This window comes from Eschrichtius robustus, chromosome 8 (genome assembly GCF_028021215.1).
Source record: "Eschrichtius robustus isolate mEscRob2 chromosome 8, mEscRob2.pri, whole genome shotgun sequence".
In the NCBI taxonomy this organism is placed as follows: Eukaryota; Metazoa; Chordata; class Mammalia; order Artiodactyla; family Eschrichtiidae; genus Eschrichtius; species Eschrichtius robustus.
In genome coordinates, this window is record NC_090831.1 from 20,572,182 (window position 1) to 20,584,567 (window position 12,386).

General features: G+C 37.3%; 1 protein-coding gene across 1 annotated transcript in view; it reads left to right on the top strand.

The window, feature by feature from the left end:
* The window catches only part of RELN (reelin), a 523,882-nt gene that overhangs the window by 413,516 nt on the left and 97,980 nt on the right, over positions 1-12,386 (top strand). Inside the window, exons 25-28 of the mRNA XM_068549918.1 lie at positions 1,134-1,339; positions 3,963-4,134; positions 4,609-4,809; positions 9,592-9,824. Coding sequence (XP_068406019.1) covers positions 1,134-1,339; positions 3,963-4,134; positions 4,609-4,809; positions 9,592-9,824 — 812 coding nt within the window. The remainder of the gene's footprint in view (positions 1-1,133; positions 1,340-3,962; positions 4,135-4,608; positions 4,810-9,591; positions 9,825-12,386) is intronic.

Consider the following 12,386-nt stretch of genomic DNA (forward strand, 5'->3'; position numbering starts at 1 on the left):
CTATAATTATCCCCAAGTATTTTCCCTGTGACTTCTAATAACTGAAACCCTTTCTTAATTAACTTAGTGGATTAGAGTAGGGTTTAAATTATAAGTGTGAGGGGTGCTTTTCTCTATACTGTGTATTCTGTCTCAGGTTTTCTTCCCAAATTTTAATTGAACTCCTCAAAAACTCTCTAAGACCACTCAGTGCAGTCCATGGATTAGCTTTGGCAGAATCAGTTTGGGTGAAAGAATCTTATCAGCAAACTTTTTTTCAATTCTGTTAGCATGAAACCATTTACAGGCAACAGAAATGATGACAAACCTTGTCAATTTGCACCTAATACCTCACAACAGAACTGTGACAGGCAGGGGATGCACTAAGCAGAAGAAGCAAGTTGCTGGATTTGAGGAAGTTTTTAACATTTTTAAGACACAAAGAGACCATTTAATGGTTGCAAAAACTTATTTAATGATCCCTCCCCACTCTATTTCCAAGAAATAGACTGACTGGGAGCCCGAGAGACTTCAGTACTCTCTTTTTGTCAAGAAGTTTCTGTCTTGCCTGTTTTACCTCAATTCCCAGGGCCGGGGCATATCTATTGAGAGATTGTCCCCTCAGGAAGAGATGCCGTGTGCTAGGCAAGTTATGTAACATATTATTTCATCTAATTGTCACAACACCCTGTAAGGAAGGTATTATTACCCATGTTATAACTTTGAGGAAAATAAAAGCTCAGAAAGGTCACACAGCTAGTGAACAGCATGAATCATGGGCTGAGATTCAAACCCAGCTCCAACTGATTTCAAAGTATGTATGTGGTCTTTCTTCTCCATGACTCTGCCTGGAGATTAACAAAGCGAATGCTGGGAGTGTTTTAATTAAAATGAATTTTGCTGTAAAGACTTTTGAGTACCCTTTGGTAGAATTAGCAGTTCTCAAGGGTCTCATAACCGAATCTGGGAGTCAGTGATGTAGAGACTAACAGAATGGATCCAGGAGCAGTTAAATGGCATAACCTTCTCCTCTCAACAATAAATGAGAATAAGATCATCTCCACACAGTGCTAGGATGCTCATATGAATTTGAAACGGAAACAACTAATTGCTCCCAGATAACTGCATCTGTGATTTTTCTGTTCTTCCGAAAGGCTGGAAAAAGACGGTTGGTGAGCTGGGATCTGGATACTTCCTGGGTGGACTTTGTCCAGTTCTACATGCAGATCGGTGGAGAGAGTGCTGCGTGCAACAAGCCCGACAGCAGAGAGGAGGGCATCCTCCTCCAGTACAGCAACAATGGGGGCATCCAGTGGCACCTGCTGGCAGAGATGTACTTCTCAGACTTCAGCAAGCCCAGGTAACCAGCCCCAATCTCCTTCCAGTGTGATAATAATAATTATCTCCTTGATTATTATTAAGCCTTACCATACTAATGGCCCTGTTTTGCATTTTACAACTGAACCTTATTTTATTGGAAAAAAATTATTGAAAAATATGTAGATCCAATTCTTACAAATTAAATATATTTTAGATATAATACTAACAATAGAGCTATTTTGTAGATTGAAGGTTCATAAATTTGCTGTTTTAAAACATTGAGTTATTTCAAGGTGACATAACTCTCCATAATGTAACACAATTAGATATGCAGACAGACCAACCAAAACCATTTCTTCTGAGGCACACAGGGGGAGAGGTGGAAACCAGAGAAGAGGCAACTAGGTCTACCAAGAGTCATAACATCCAGGGAGAGAGTCAGGGGTGGTGGGTGGGAGATGGAGCCTGGTGAGATTCCCCCCATACAGTAGAAGGGGAATTGATAATGGGGCCAAACTGGTTTAAACAACAGTTTAAAACTATTCAAATTATTTTTTCCAAGTAATAGCATTGTCAATCTGGAAATTACTGAGAATTCAGTAAAGCAACTAGAGTACTATATAGACAAACAAAAATTCACTAGCTTTTTCAAATTCCAGAGATATTCCATTTTATTTAAGGGAGTTTTTCTTTAGGGGCTAACTATATCATCACATTCTCAAAGAGTTCTATGACAGACACTAAAATGGTTAAGAAATTCTGAGTTGGAAGATATCAGAAGAAGACCCCATGATGGCAAATACATAAATAAATATAAGTTTAAGAAACAATACTGAGAATCTCTGTAAAGGAAACGATAAAACTTCAAAACTTCCTTCAGAGATATAAAAGAAAACAAATAAATGGAAAATAATACAGCATCCCTGGATAGGAAAACTGAACATTGTGATATGAAGAAATCTCTTAATTTACATTTAATGCTATTCCAATCAAAATCTTAGTGGTATTTTTTGGGGGGGGAGCTTTATATCTGGAAATATGAACTGGCAAAAATAGTTTAAACTTTTGATAAAATATAGAGGGATGCCCTGCACAATATTAAAACATACTGTATAAGCTACAATATTAAAGTGGAATGATACCGGTGCATGGATAGAACAATCAAGCCAAATAGATGACCCAGAAATTGACTCAGATTATCTGTACAAACTTATATATGAAAAAAAGACACATCAACTATCAATGATAAAGAAATGGTTATTCAGTCAAATGGTGTTAGAAAAAAATGGGTGGGCTCTTGGGGAAAAATATCTATTTAGATTATCACCTTACATCAGCAAAAACTGTTAAAGACTGGTTAAAGATTTAAACATTTAGGTTGCTATCTGATCTTGGAAAAAGACCTGAACTTTCTAAATATAAATTCAACGCAAGAATTAACAAAGAAAAGGACTGCTTACACAGAAATATACTACATACAGATGTAAAACTGCATACACATGTAACACATACATTTCAAAGAAAACAGAAAAAAAATGAAAAGAAGGAAAGCAAACTGAGAAAATATATGAAACAAATATGAGAAATAGAGGATCAGTGTTCCCTTAAAGAGCTTATACAAATTATCAAGAAAAACACTAAGATCCCAATAGAAAAATGGGTAAGAGGAATGAGTAGATGTTACACAACAGGGAAGACATATGTTTAATAAAATATGATTAATATCCAACCTCTGTTGCAATAAAAAAGATACCATTTTTCAACAGTCAAATGGTCATTTTTTAATGATAACAGCAAGTGCTCTCTCCACATGGAGCAGCAAGGCAGGCACTCTCATGTCATCCTGCAAACCATCATGACCCTCCCAGAAAGGAATTTGGTAAAGTCCAGAGCCTTAAACATGACCAGTTTATTTGACCTGGTAATTCCGTTTCTAAGAATCTTCCCTAAATAAATAAACTGAGGTATACATAAAGCTTTATGCATAAAGATTTTTCACCACAGAATTATTTATAATAAGGAAAGGTGAAATAAATACTAGCATGTCTGTGTGATGAAAAATTATATAAACGGTAAAATGATCTTAAGAACTTATTTTACTGACATGAGAATGTGCTTATGATATAATGTTAAGTTTTAAACTGTAAGATACCGAATTATACATATATCTCACCTATGTAAAAGATTACATGCTTTAAGGATATACATCAAATTGTTAATAGAGGCCAGCCCCATGTGGTAGCTTATGGGTGATTTATGTTTCATTTTTAATGCTTATTTATGTTTTCCCCCAATAAGTAAGAACTGCCATGAAAAAAATTTTAATGCAATAACATACAAAGGAACGGCTTTTTCTAAGGGTTTCTTTAAAATGTTATGGCCATTGTCATAGTAGTCAAAAGACATTGTTTAGTGAATCAAACTCAGTTGAAATATTTGCCTCCAAAAGATACAATTCCAAATGGAAAAACCAGGATCAGGACTAAACTTGCTTACAACTTTAAACCTCTTGTCTGATCTGTCTAAATTTAGAAACGTTACAAAAATACCAAGAGATCAAACAAAACATAACCTTCTCTTGTTGCTACTCGTGTTATTTTAACAGCTGCTAAGAAAAACACAGCTTTTCCTTTCCCAGCGCTAAATGATTTGCTTTTATGCAGATTTGTCTATCTGGAGCTGCCGGCTGCTGCCAAGACCCCTTGCACCAGTTTCCGCTGGTGGCAGCCTGTGTTCTCAGGGGAGGACTATGACCAGTGGGCGGTCGATGACATCATCATTCTGTCCGAGAAGCAAAAACAAATCATCCCAGTTGTCAACCCAACTTTACCCCAGGTACTTCTCATTATGTCTGAACTCCAGGAAGACATAGAATTGTGAAAGAGGATGGGATCAAATAACTACTCACTCCCCCAAGGATTTAGTGCTTGACACTTGAACATGTAATTTAGTTTTCTGTGTTTGCACTTAATTTTTTTACCTCTCTATGCTACTAGTTCATAGATTATTTAGATGTTAAAAAAACAAAACAAAACAAAAAACAAGACTAGAAAGTTTGGCCAAGTTATTAAATATGATTATTAGTGTGTTTATGAAATGATACACAGTGGCAAAATATATTCAGTTGTTAAATAATCAGGAGAAAAAGTTCATGGCAGTTTAAAAAAAAAATGTTAATTTAGAGAGTCTGCTGTATTTTCCTAGAAATACAAATAGTACATGGCCCTGCATGCCATGAACTGAAAATTCCTTTCTTGTTTTCAAAGGTACCAAATTGCCTTTCTGTGTTGTTTGTGTTGTTCCTATTAGAACTTTTATGAGAAGCCGGCTTTTGATTACCCTATGAATCAAATGAGTGTGTGGTTGATGTTGGCTAACGAAGGAATGGTTAAAAATGAAACTTTCTGCTCTGCCACGCCATCAGCCATGGTGTTTGGAAAATCAGATGGGGATCGATTTGCAGTAACTCGAGATTTGACGCTGAAGCCTGGATATGTGCTGCAGTTTAAGGTATTTATGCACAAACTTTTTTTTTTTTAACATGTTTCCAAGTTTATTTTATTTATTTATTTATTTATTTATTTATTTATTTTTGGCTGTGCTGGGTCCTCGTTTCTGTGCGAGGGCCCCCTCCAGTTGCGGCAAGCGGGGGCCACTCTTCATCACGGTGCACGGGCCTCTCACTATCGCGGCCCCTCTTGTTGCGGAGCACAGGCTCCAGACGCGCAGGCTCAGTAGTTGTGGCTCACGGACCTAGTCGCTCCGCGGCATGTGGGATCTCCCCAGACCAGGGCTCGAACCCGTGTCCCCTGCACCGGCAGGCAGACTCTCAACCACTGCGCCACCAGGGAAGCCCTGCACAAACTTCTTGCAGGTTAAGGAGCAACCATCTTCCAGATTTATAAATGAAATTCACAAAGAACACAAAATATTCATATGCTAGTAAAGTAGGGACTCATCTGAACAAAGTTGCCAACAATCTTAGAATGGCAAAGCTTTTTAGCTCTACCCATAAGGAAAACAGCTTGTCAGTTTTTAATGAGCCCCAGAAGTTGTGGCTGTGTCATTGTATTTCTTTAAGGGCTCATGGAACTCTACCAGAATTAAAAAGAAAGATTGACTTTGAGGATTTCAATCTGATTGTGACTTAATAAATACCACGCTTCTGAATGGTAATGGATAAGTTCTCCTTTTCAGCTTACTAGTGCTTTTTGGACTCATGAGTAATTTTATGTTTTTACTATGGGGTTTTCAAACAATTTGTCTTCCTTTGATTGAGTAAATTTTTACTTTAATTTTCATTGTTCTCTTAAAAGCTGCTTGTTTTCTGTGCTAACATGTCAATATGTATAACAAGTATTTCCTTTGACAAGCTCTTTTTTCAGAACCCTAATCAAAATTTCATTGTGTTTATAATAAAATCCCATTGGTGAATTCTGGGGTCGAAAGTAATGCAGTTTCAATGAGCCAGCACAACTACATGGTCCTTACATAATGGCAGGATGCAGATCCTAAATAAGTTACAAATGGAATTATTAAAGAGATCAGATGTTTATAGGAAGCTCTTCAAATATAATTTCCAGAGGTCTGTAAACAAGTCAGTCATAAATAAGATGATTAGTGAAATGTCCTTCTCTGTTTAGATTTTGATGCTAAATTGCCATGGAAAGAACACTAATAACAGTATATGACTCTATATTAATTTGTTGGTACTACCTAAAATGGGAACAAAATAACAGCAATAGCAAATACATTGCCAGAAAAATATGCTCTTTCTCATCTGGCACGTTTTCTAATTAATTAGTCACAAAATCATGGTAGTGTAGGTGTTGAACTCTGCAAGGTGGTATTCTGAAGTTTAAAAATCTAAATAGAGAAAACATTATTAAATGTTTCAAGTACTTAAACAACCAGCAACAATGCATAATGCCTAAGAAAAGTCTCAATTCTCGAATCACACCAGCAGAAAACTGTTGATTTGTGGCTATCAGTTGATAATAGATATGTAATATGAGTGATTTGGGGATTGATAATTAATGTATATTTGGGATCTGTAATAAGAACTTGGTGTTATTTTTCCAAAAGGCACGGTGCTGGTAAAGTTTTTGTGACTGCCTGCCATGTGTGAACACTAAGCTCTAGGAACATAGAGATGAGAAATATAGCCCAAGCCCCTTAAGGAGCTCAGAAACTAGCAAGTGAGCCAGAAAAGTGAACAGTTGCAGTACAGTCGCTGGAGTGCTGTGGTAGAGACAGGCTCTGATACTGTAGGAGTATCTGACGTAGTTCCTGGCATATGGCAGGTGCTCCAAAATTATCTGTTAGTTGAATAAATGGATGGATAGATGGATGGATGAGTTGAAATTGGAAGTTTCTGGAAATACAGAGACTTAGCCAGCTGAAAAATGGAGGGGGTGGGGGGATTCTAGTTAGAGGGAACAGAATGTGCAAATATGTGAAAATACATGAAAGTGCAAGTGAGAATGGAAATGTCAGAAATTTAAGGAGTTTGGAGTATTTGCCACAGAAATAAGAGATAAGGTTTGTCCTAATGGGCTTTATATGATACACTAAGTCACTTGGATATTAACCCAAGAGCGATGAGTCATGGAAGATGCTTAATCCATTGAATGTAAAAATCAGACCTGTGTTTTAGAAAGATCGTTCTGTTGACTTAACAGGAGGAGAAACTGGAATCAACAAGTACATTCATTCATTTATTCAGCAAATATTTATAAAGCATCTACTATGTTCCGGGCTCAGTTCTAGGCTATGAAAATAACTAGGAATAGAGAGTTTGACTAGGATGGTGGAGGATAATTACTATTTTGTAAAAGGTTGTCAAGTTAGCCTCACTAATAAAATAACTTTTAATCTGAGACCTGTGAAAAGTGAAGGAGGGAGTCATGCAGCTATCTGGGAAAGAGCACTCCAGGCACAGAGAACAAAAAGGACAAAAGCCTTGACGTAGGAGTGTGCTTGGAAAAGTTCAAGAAACCAGAAGGATGCCACTGTGACTAGAGCAAAGTGAGGAAGGGGAGACAGGTAGAAAAAAATAAGGTCAGACTTTGACTTCTGCTCTAAATAAAATGGCTAGCAGAAGAGTGACATACTCTGACTTAGGCTTTTAAAGAATCACTCCGGTGACTGTGTTGCGAGTACACTGGCAGAGTCAAGGGCAGAGATAGAAAGACTGGCTGGGCAACTATTGCGGTGATCCCAATAATAGATGATGGGAACTTGGACCTGTGGGATAGCAGAGGAGGCAGAGAGAAGTACTCAGATTGCTGGGCATATGTTGAGTAAAGTGAGGATGCTAGAGCAGTTATCAAAGTAAGAAATGAGGCCAGATTAAGGCATAGCCTGGGATTATAAGATAAATGGATGGGTCTGAAAGATGTTAAAGGTGTGTAGTCTACAGGTTTGGGTGACCTATTGGGTGATAGAATGGATTCTAGAATGACTCCCACATTTCTGGCTCCAGTCACTGAAATTGCAAATATAGGATTTAGGGATGCCTGTGGATTGCTGAAGGGCAGATGCACAGGAAGTAGTTATATACATTGTGCAGAGAACCTGAGACAGACCATATCTGGGAGTCATAGGGATTCAGAAGGAATCTGAAATTATGATTGTGAATGAGATTAGGAAGCATGTATGGAGTAAAAAGGTAAGAAAGCCAAGAACTGCATTCTAGAAAACATCAACAGTTAAGAGGCAGGTCAATTAAAAAAAAAAAATCACAAAGATGTCACAGAACTGAAAGTTCCATCGACTTGCTTACTTTAGAAACAGTGGCAGTGATAATAATTCTAAGACAAAAAGCTAACTATGTGTGCCCAGTGTGAATGCTCTCACCACATGCCAACCGAAGGCTGTGCTTACTAACCGGTAATATAATAAAAGGGTTTGTGTTACAAAAGGTAATCATGCATCTGAGAGGGTCAAATCTTTATTTTCTTGACATTTAACTATGTAAACTTGGATAAATGAATCACAATAAAATTGCCTCTAGCCATATTGTAAATCCTTCTGAGAGACACTTTCTAGCTCTGAGCATGGAATTAAGGAAAATATGGAGTCTTCCTATTTTTGAAAGACTGGCTCAAGCTACCTTATAGTCACAAAGATAAGCTGGTTGGCCCTTGAACTCTGACCCAGTGTTATTTGCCTATGGGCCTCCCTTTCCTTCGTCCTTTATTTTTTGGTCATGATTATGTTCTTTTGAGTTCTTCCATTTTTTTCTATAAAATTTGACTATTCTTAGTTATAAAGTCTTATACAATAAAATTCTATGGTGGCACCAACCAACAAATGAAATAAGATATGAATAGATCATTTATATAAGATAGCATGTAATTAAATACCGGGAAAAGAGTTTGACATTTACAATTATCAAAAAATATAAACTAAAACAGTAATACAATCATTTATATATTTATTAATTTAGAAAGAAACTGTCTAAAATCATAATAATATTGAGTGCTGTGTAAAACTGATTCATTTGAACCCAAGTGATTAAAAATGAACATGTATAAATAGGAAATTCAAAGTGTTTCTGCATTTTGATTCAGTAATACTACTTCTAGGTATTGATATGCTTCTTTGTAAAGTTTAGAAGAGAAAACAGAAGAATAAAAATGGTTGTGCTAGGGTATCGGGATTTAGGTTGCATGTTTTTACAATTTTTTTTTGAATATTGTTAATCCTGTGATGACAATCATCTACACAAGTACACAGAAGAGTAATAGTTTTATTTCTGGATTATGTTGCTTATTTGATGCTGTGACAAGAACTTAGCTCTTTCATCTAAGTTGACAATGATTTCTTACTGAGCTTTTGTAAGAAACCAGAGTAAAAATGCTTGTTCCACTGAAAGCAGAGGACAGCTTCAGTAACCTTCATGTTCTGAAGAGGGCAGCTCTTTATCGTCTGCTTCCCTCTGTTTATACCCCCTATCTGGGAAAGCAAAAAAAAAGCAGTTTCTTGGCATCTTATCTTTTGTCCAAGACTCCAGTCACATCTGTGCTTCTCTCTTCCCTTCTATAATCTCAAGAAATCCACAAAATGGGCAACTGGTCCCGCTTTCTATTGAAAAGCACCTATTGCTTGCCTATACAGAGATTTCCAGAACCTTTGAAAGGGTCTTGGTTGGAATTGAGCTGCCCGTGTCTTATCATTGTAAATTTAGTGCAAACTCAGTAGAAAGAGCCCTGACGGCTGTAACACCTAATTTGTTAAATGATGACTTGAAACCAAATCCTTGTATAATTCTGTCTTTCCTTTTAACAGCTAAACATTGGGTGTGCCAATCAATTCAGCAGCGCTGCCCCAGTTCTTCTTCAGTACTCTCACGATGCTGGGATGTCCTGGTTTCTGGTGAAAGAAGGCTGTTACCCAGCTTCTGCAGGCAAAGGATGTGAAGGAAACTCCAGAGAACTGAGTGAGCCCACCCTGTATCACACAGGGGACTTTGAAGAATGGACGAGAATCACCATTGTTATTCCAAGGTCTCTTGCATCCAGGTAAAGTGACCATTCTTATTATGTGCCATAGTTGCCACTTCTGAGGAGCATATATTTATCTCAGTATCTTCATCTCATATATCTCAATAACCTAAGAGAATTCATAAACTCTAGCTGTAAGGACTCTTGAGGAAATGACGTTCATATTTGTGAAAAAGTTCACTCACTCATCCATTCATTCATCCAACAAATATTTATTGAGCCACCTACCTGTACCAAGTTCTGTTCTGGGCACTGGATTACAGCCCTGAACAAAAGATGTTTAAAAGCTAAGGGAGTTATAAGGCATTATCGTATCAGACTTTCACTATATAGAGATTTTTGATAATGTAATGCCTCCTTAAATAGACAGTTGGAGATATCTTACAATATAAAAGATCCCTTTAAATGACCACTAAGATAAATAATTAAAACGATAGAGAAAAAGATTTAAAATCAATTGACAGAAGAATGAGATAAATGGATCAAGAACTTGAAGCAAATTAGTTACAGTAATAGGGCAACAAATTTAACTCTTAGCTTCCTGGCAGCTAGGACATAGTGTGGGAGGTCAGGGGATAGGGTCATTTGGTTCTCATTGTTGGGTAAAAAGAAAGAAAATACATATATTCTGATAAAAAAATAAGAATTACTTTTTTCTACAGTCAGTATTCTAGAATACCTTTATAGTATGTATATGTATCTTTGTGTCAGGTAGAGTAGGTAACATGAAAATCAGTGTTTTAACTCTATAATTTTTCAAAAGATGAAGCATTCTTCAAGTAGACACTTCTTAATTGAATCCTAGAACATAACATTCAATTGTGACTCAGTCAAAGCATTTCTGTGCAGAGCTAAGATGGTATTATAAGACTGCTTGCACTGCTGGTGATGTAAGTTAATATATGGTTGAGATACTCATTAGTGCCATTCATCAATATTTCCAGCTTACTTCCTTCCTGGAATATGGTAGGATTATACTTTCCCCACACCCTTTAAAGTTTGGCATTGCCAGGACTTCCTTGGTGGCGCAGTGGTTAAGAATCCGCCTGCCAATGCAGGGGACACGGGTTTGAGCCCTGGTCTGGGAAGATCCCACGTGCCATGGAGCAACTAAGCCCACGAGCCACAACTACTGAGCCTGCGTGCCGCAGCTACTGAAGCCTGTGCGCCTAGAGACCGTACTCCGCAACAAGGGAAGCCACTGCGATGAGAAGCCCGCGCACCGCAACGAAGAGTAGCCCCCGCTCGCCGCAACCAGAGAAAAAGGCCCGCACACAGCAACGAAGACCCAACACAGCCAAAAATAAATAAATAAATAGATAAATAAGTGAATAAATTTATATAAAAAAGTTTGGCATTGCCTAATGAAATGTGAGTGGAAATTAAACATATGACTTTAAGAGTTCATGTGCATTTTGCTATCTTCTCTGCTTCATGAAAGCCTCTTTTGAGATGAAGCTTACATCAGTCTGGGTCCTTGAGTGTCTACAATCAACAGACTTTCTTACAACCTGTACTGGACATTATAGCATAAGCAAGAAATAAACTTCTGTTGGGTTAAGCCACTGAGATTAGGGACTGCATGTTACCCCGGCAACCTATCTCATCCTGACTGATACAATGGTAAAAGCTAGAAAATCTATAGGAGTGGCTTACTTCTAATGTTTGTAGAGACCATTCTGTCTATAATCTTTCACCTAATTGATCACCAAATTTGCATCTAGCTGGATATGCTGCTTGTGTTCATCTGCCTCCCTCAATACTTAGATGTGCATACCTCCAAAAATTACACCATAGACTTTGGTACACAGACTTCCCAAATGGGTAAGAAACTTGTATGGTCAGGATGTATAAGTTTGTGTGGTAATCTACTAAACTTTGGAACATAATGTTTAAATGCCAACTGTTCCAAGAAAAGATTTATCAGTCAATGGATCCAAGTCAACTTATAAGTAATTTTTTTGTCTTTACATGCCAGTGTACTTTGTTATGTATCAAAGAGGGACTCAAATGATTTGATGTGTATGTGGCAGAGTTGATGAGTTGACCTTCTTTAGTGAAATTTAATAATTTGACTTGCATTCTGCTTTAGTTAGGATACAGGCCCAGCTACTATAACAGAGAAACAAATACAAATGCTTAACAAGACTTAAACAAGTTAGAAATCCATTCTTTCTTGCATAATAGTCCACAGGTGAGGACTTCAGAGTTTACAGGGTGTCTCTGCCATTCTGAACACACAACTTCTATCTCTGGATCCAAGGCAGCTATTCCAGACCATGTCATCTCTTAACCAGTGGAAGGCAAAAAGATCAGGAATGCATAGATGCATTACTTTTTAAAAATCATCTTTATTCCTTTTTCATATTCCTCAGTAGAGCCTAGGATAATATTTGTACAGTTACCTATTGCTATGCAACATCCCTCTCTAAAACTTAGTGGCTTAAGACAACAGTGGTTTATTATTTCTCATGGTTTTATGGAATTGGCTGGGTATTTCTTCTGCTGGTCTCTCCTAAGCTTTATAATGTAGCTGCATTCAACTGGTAGGTTGATTAGTGTCTGGGATTAGTAGGACTT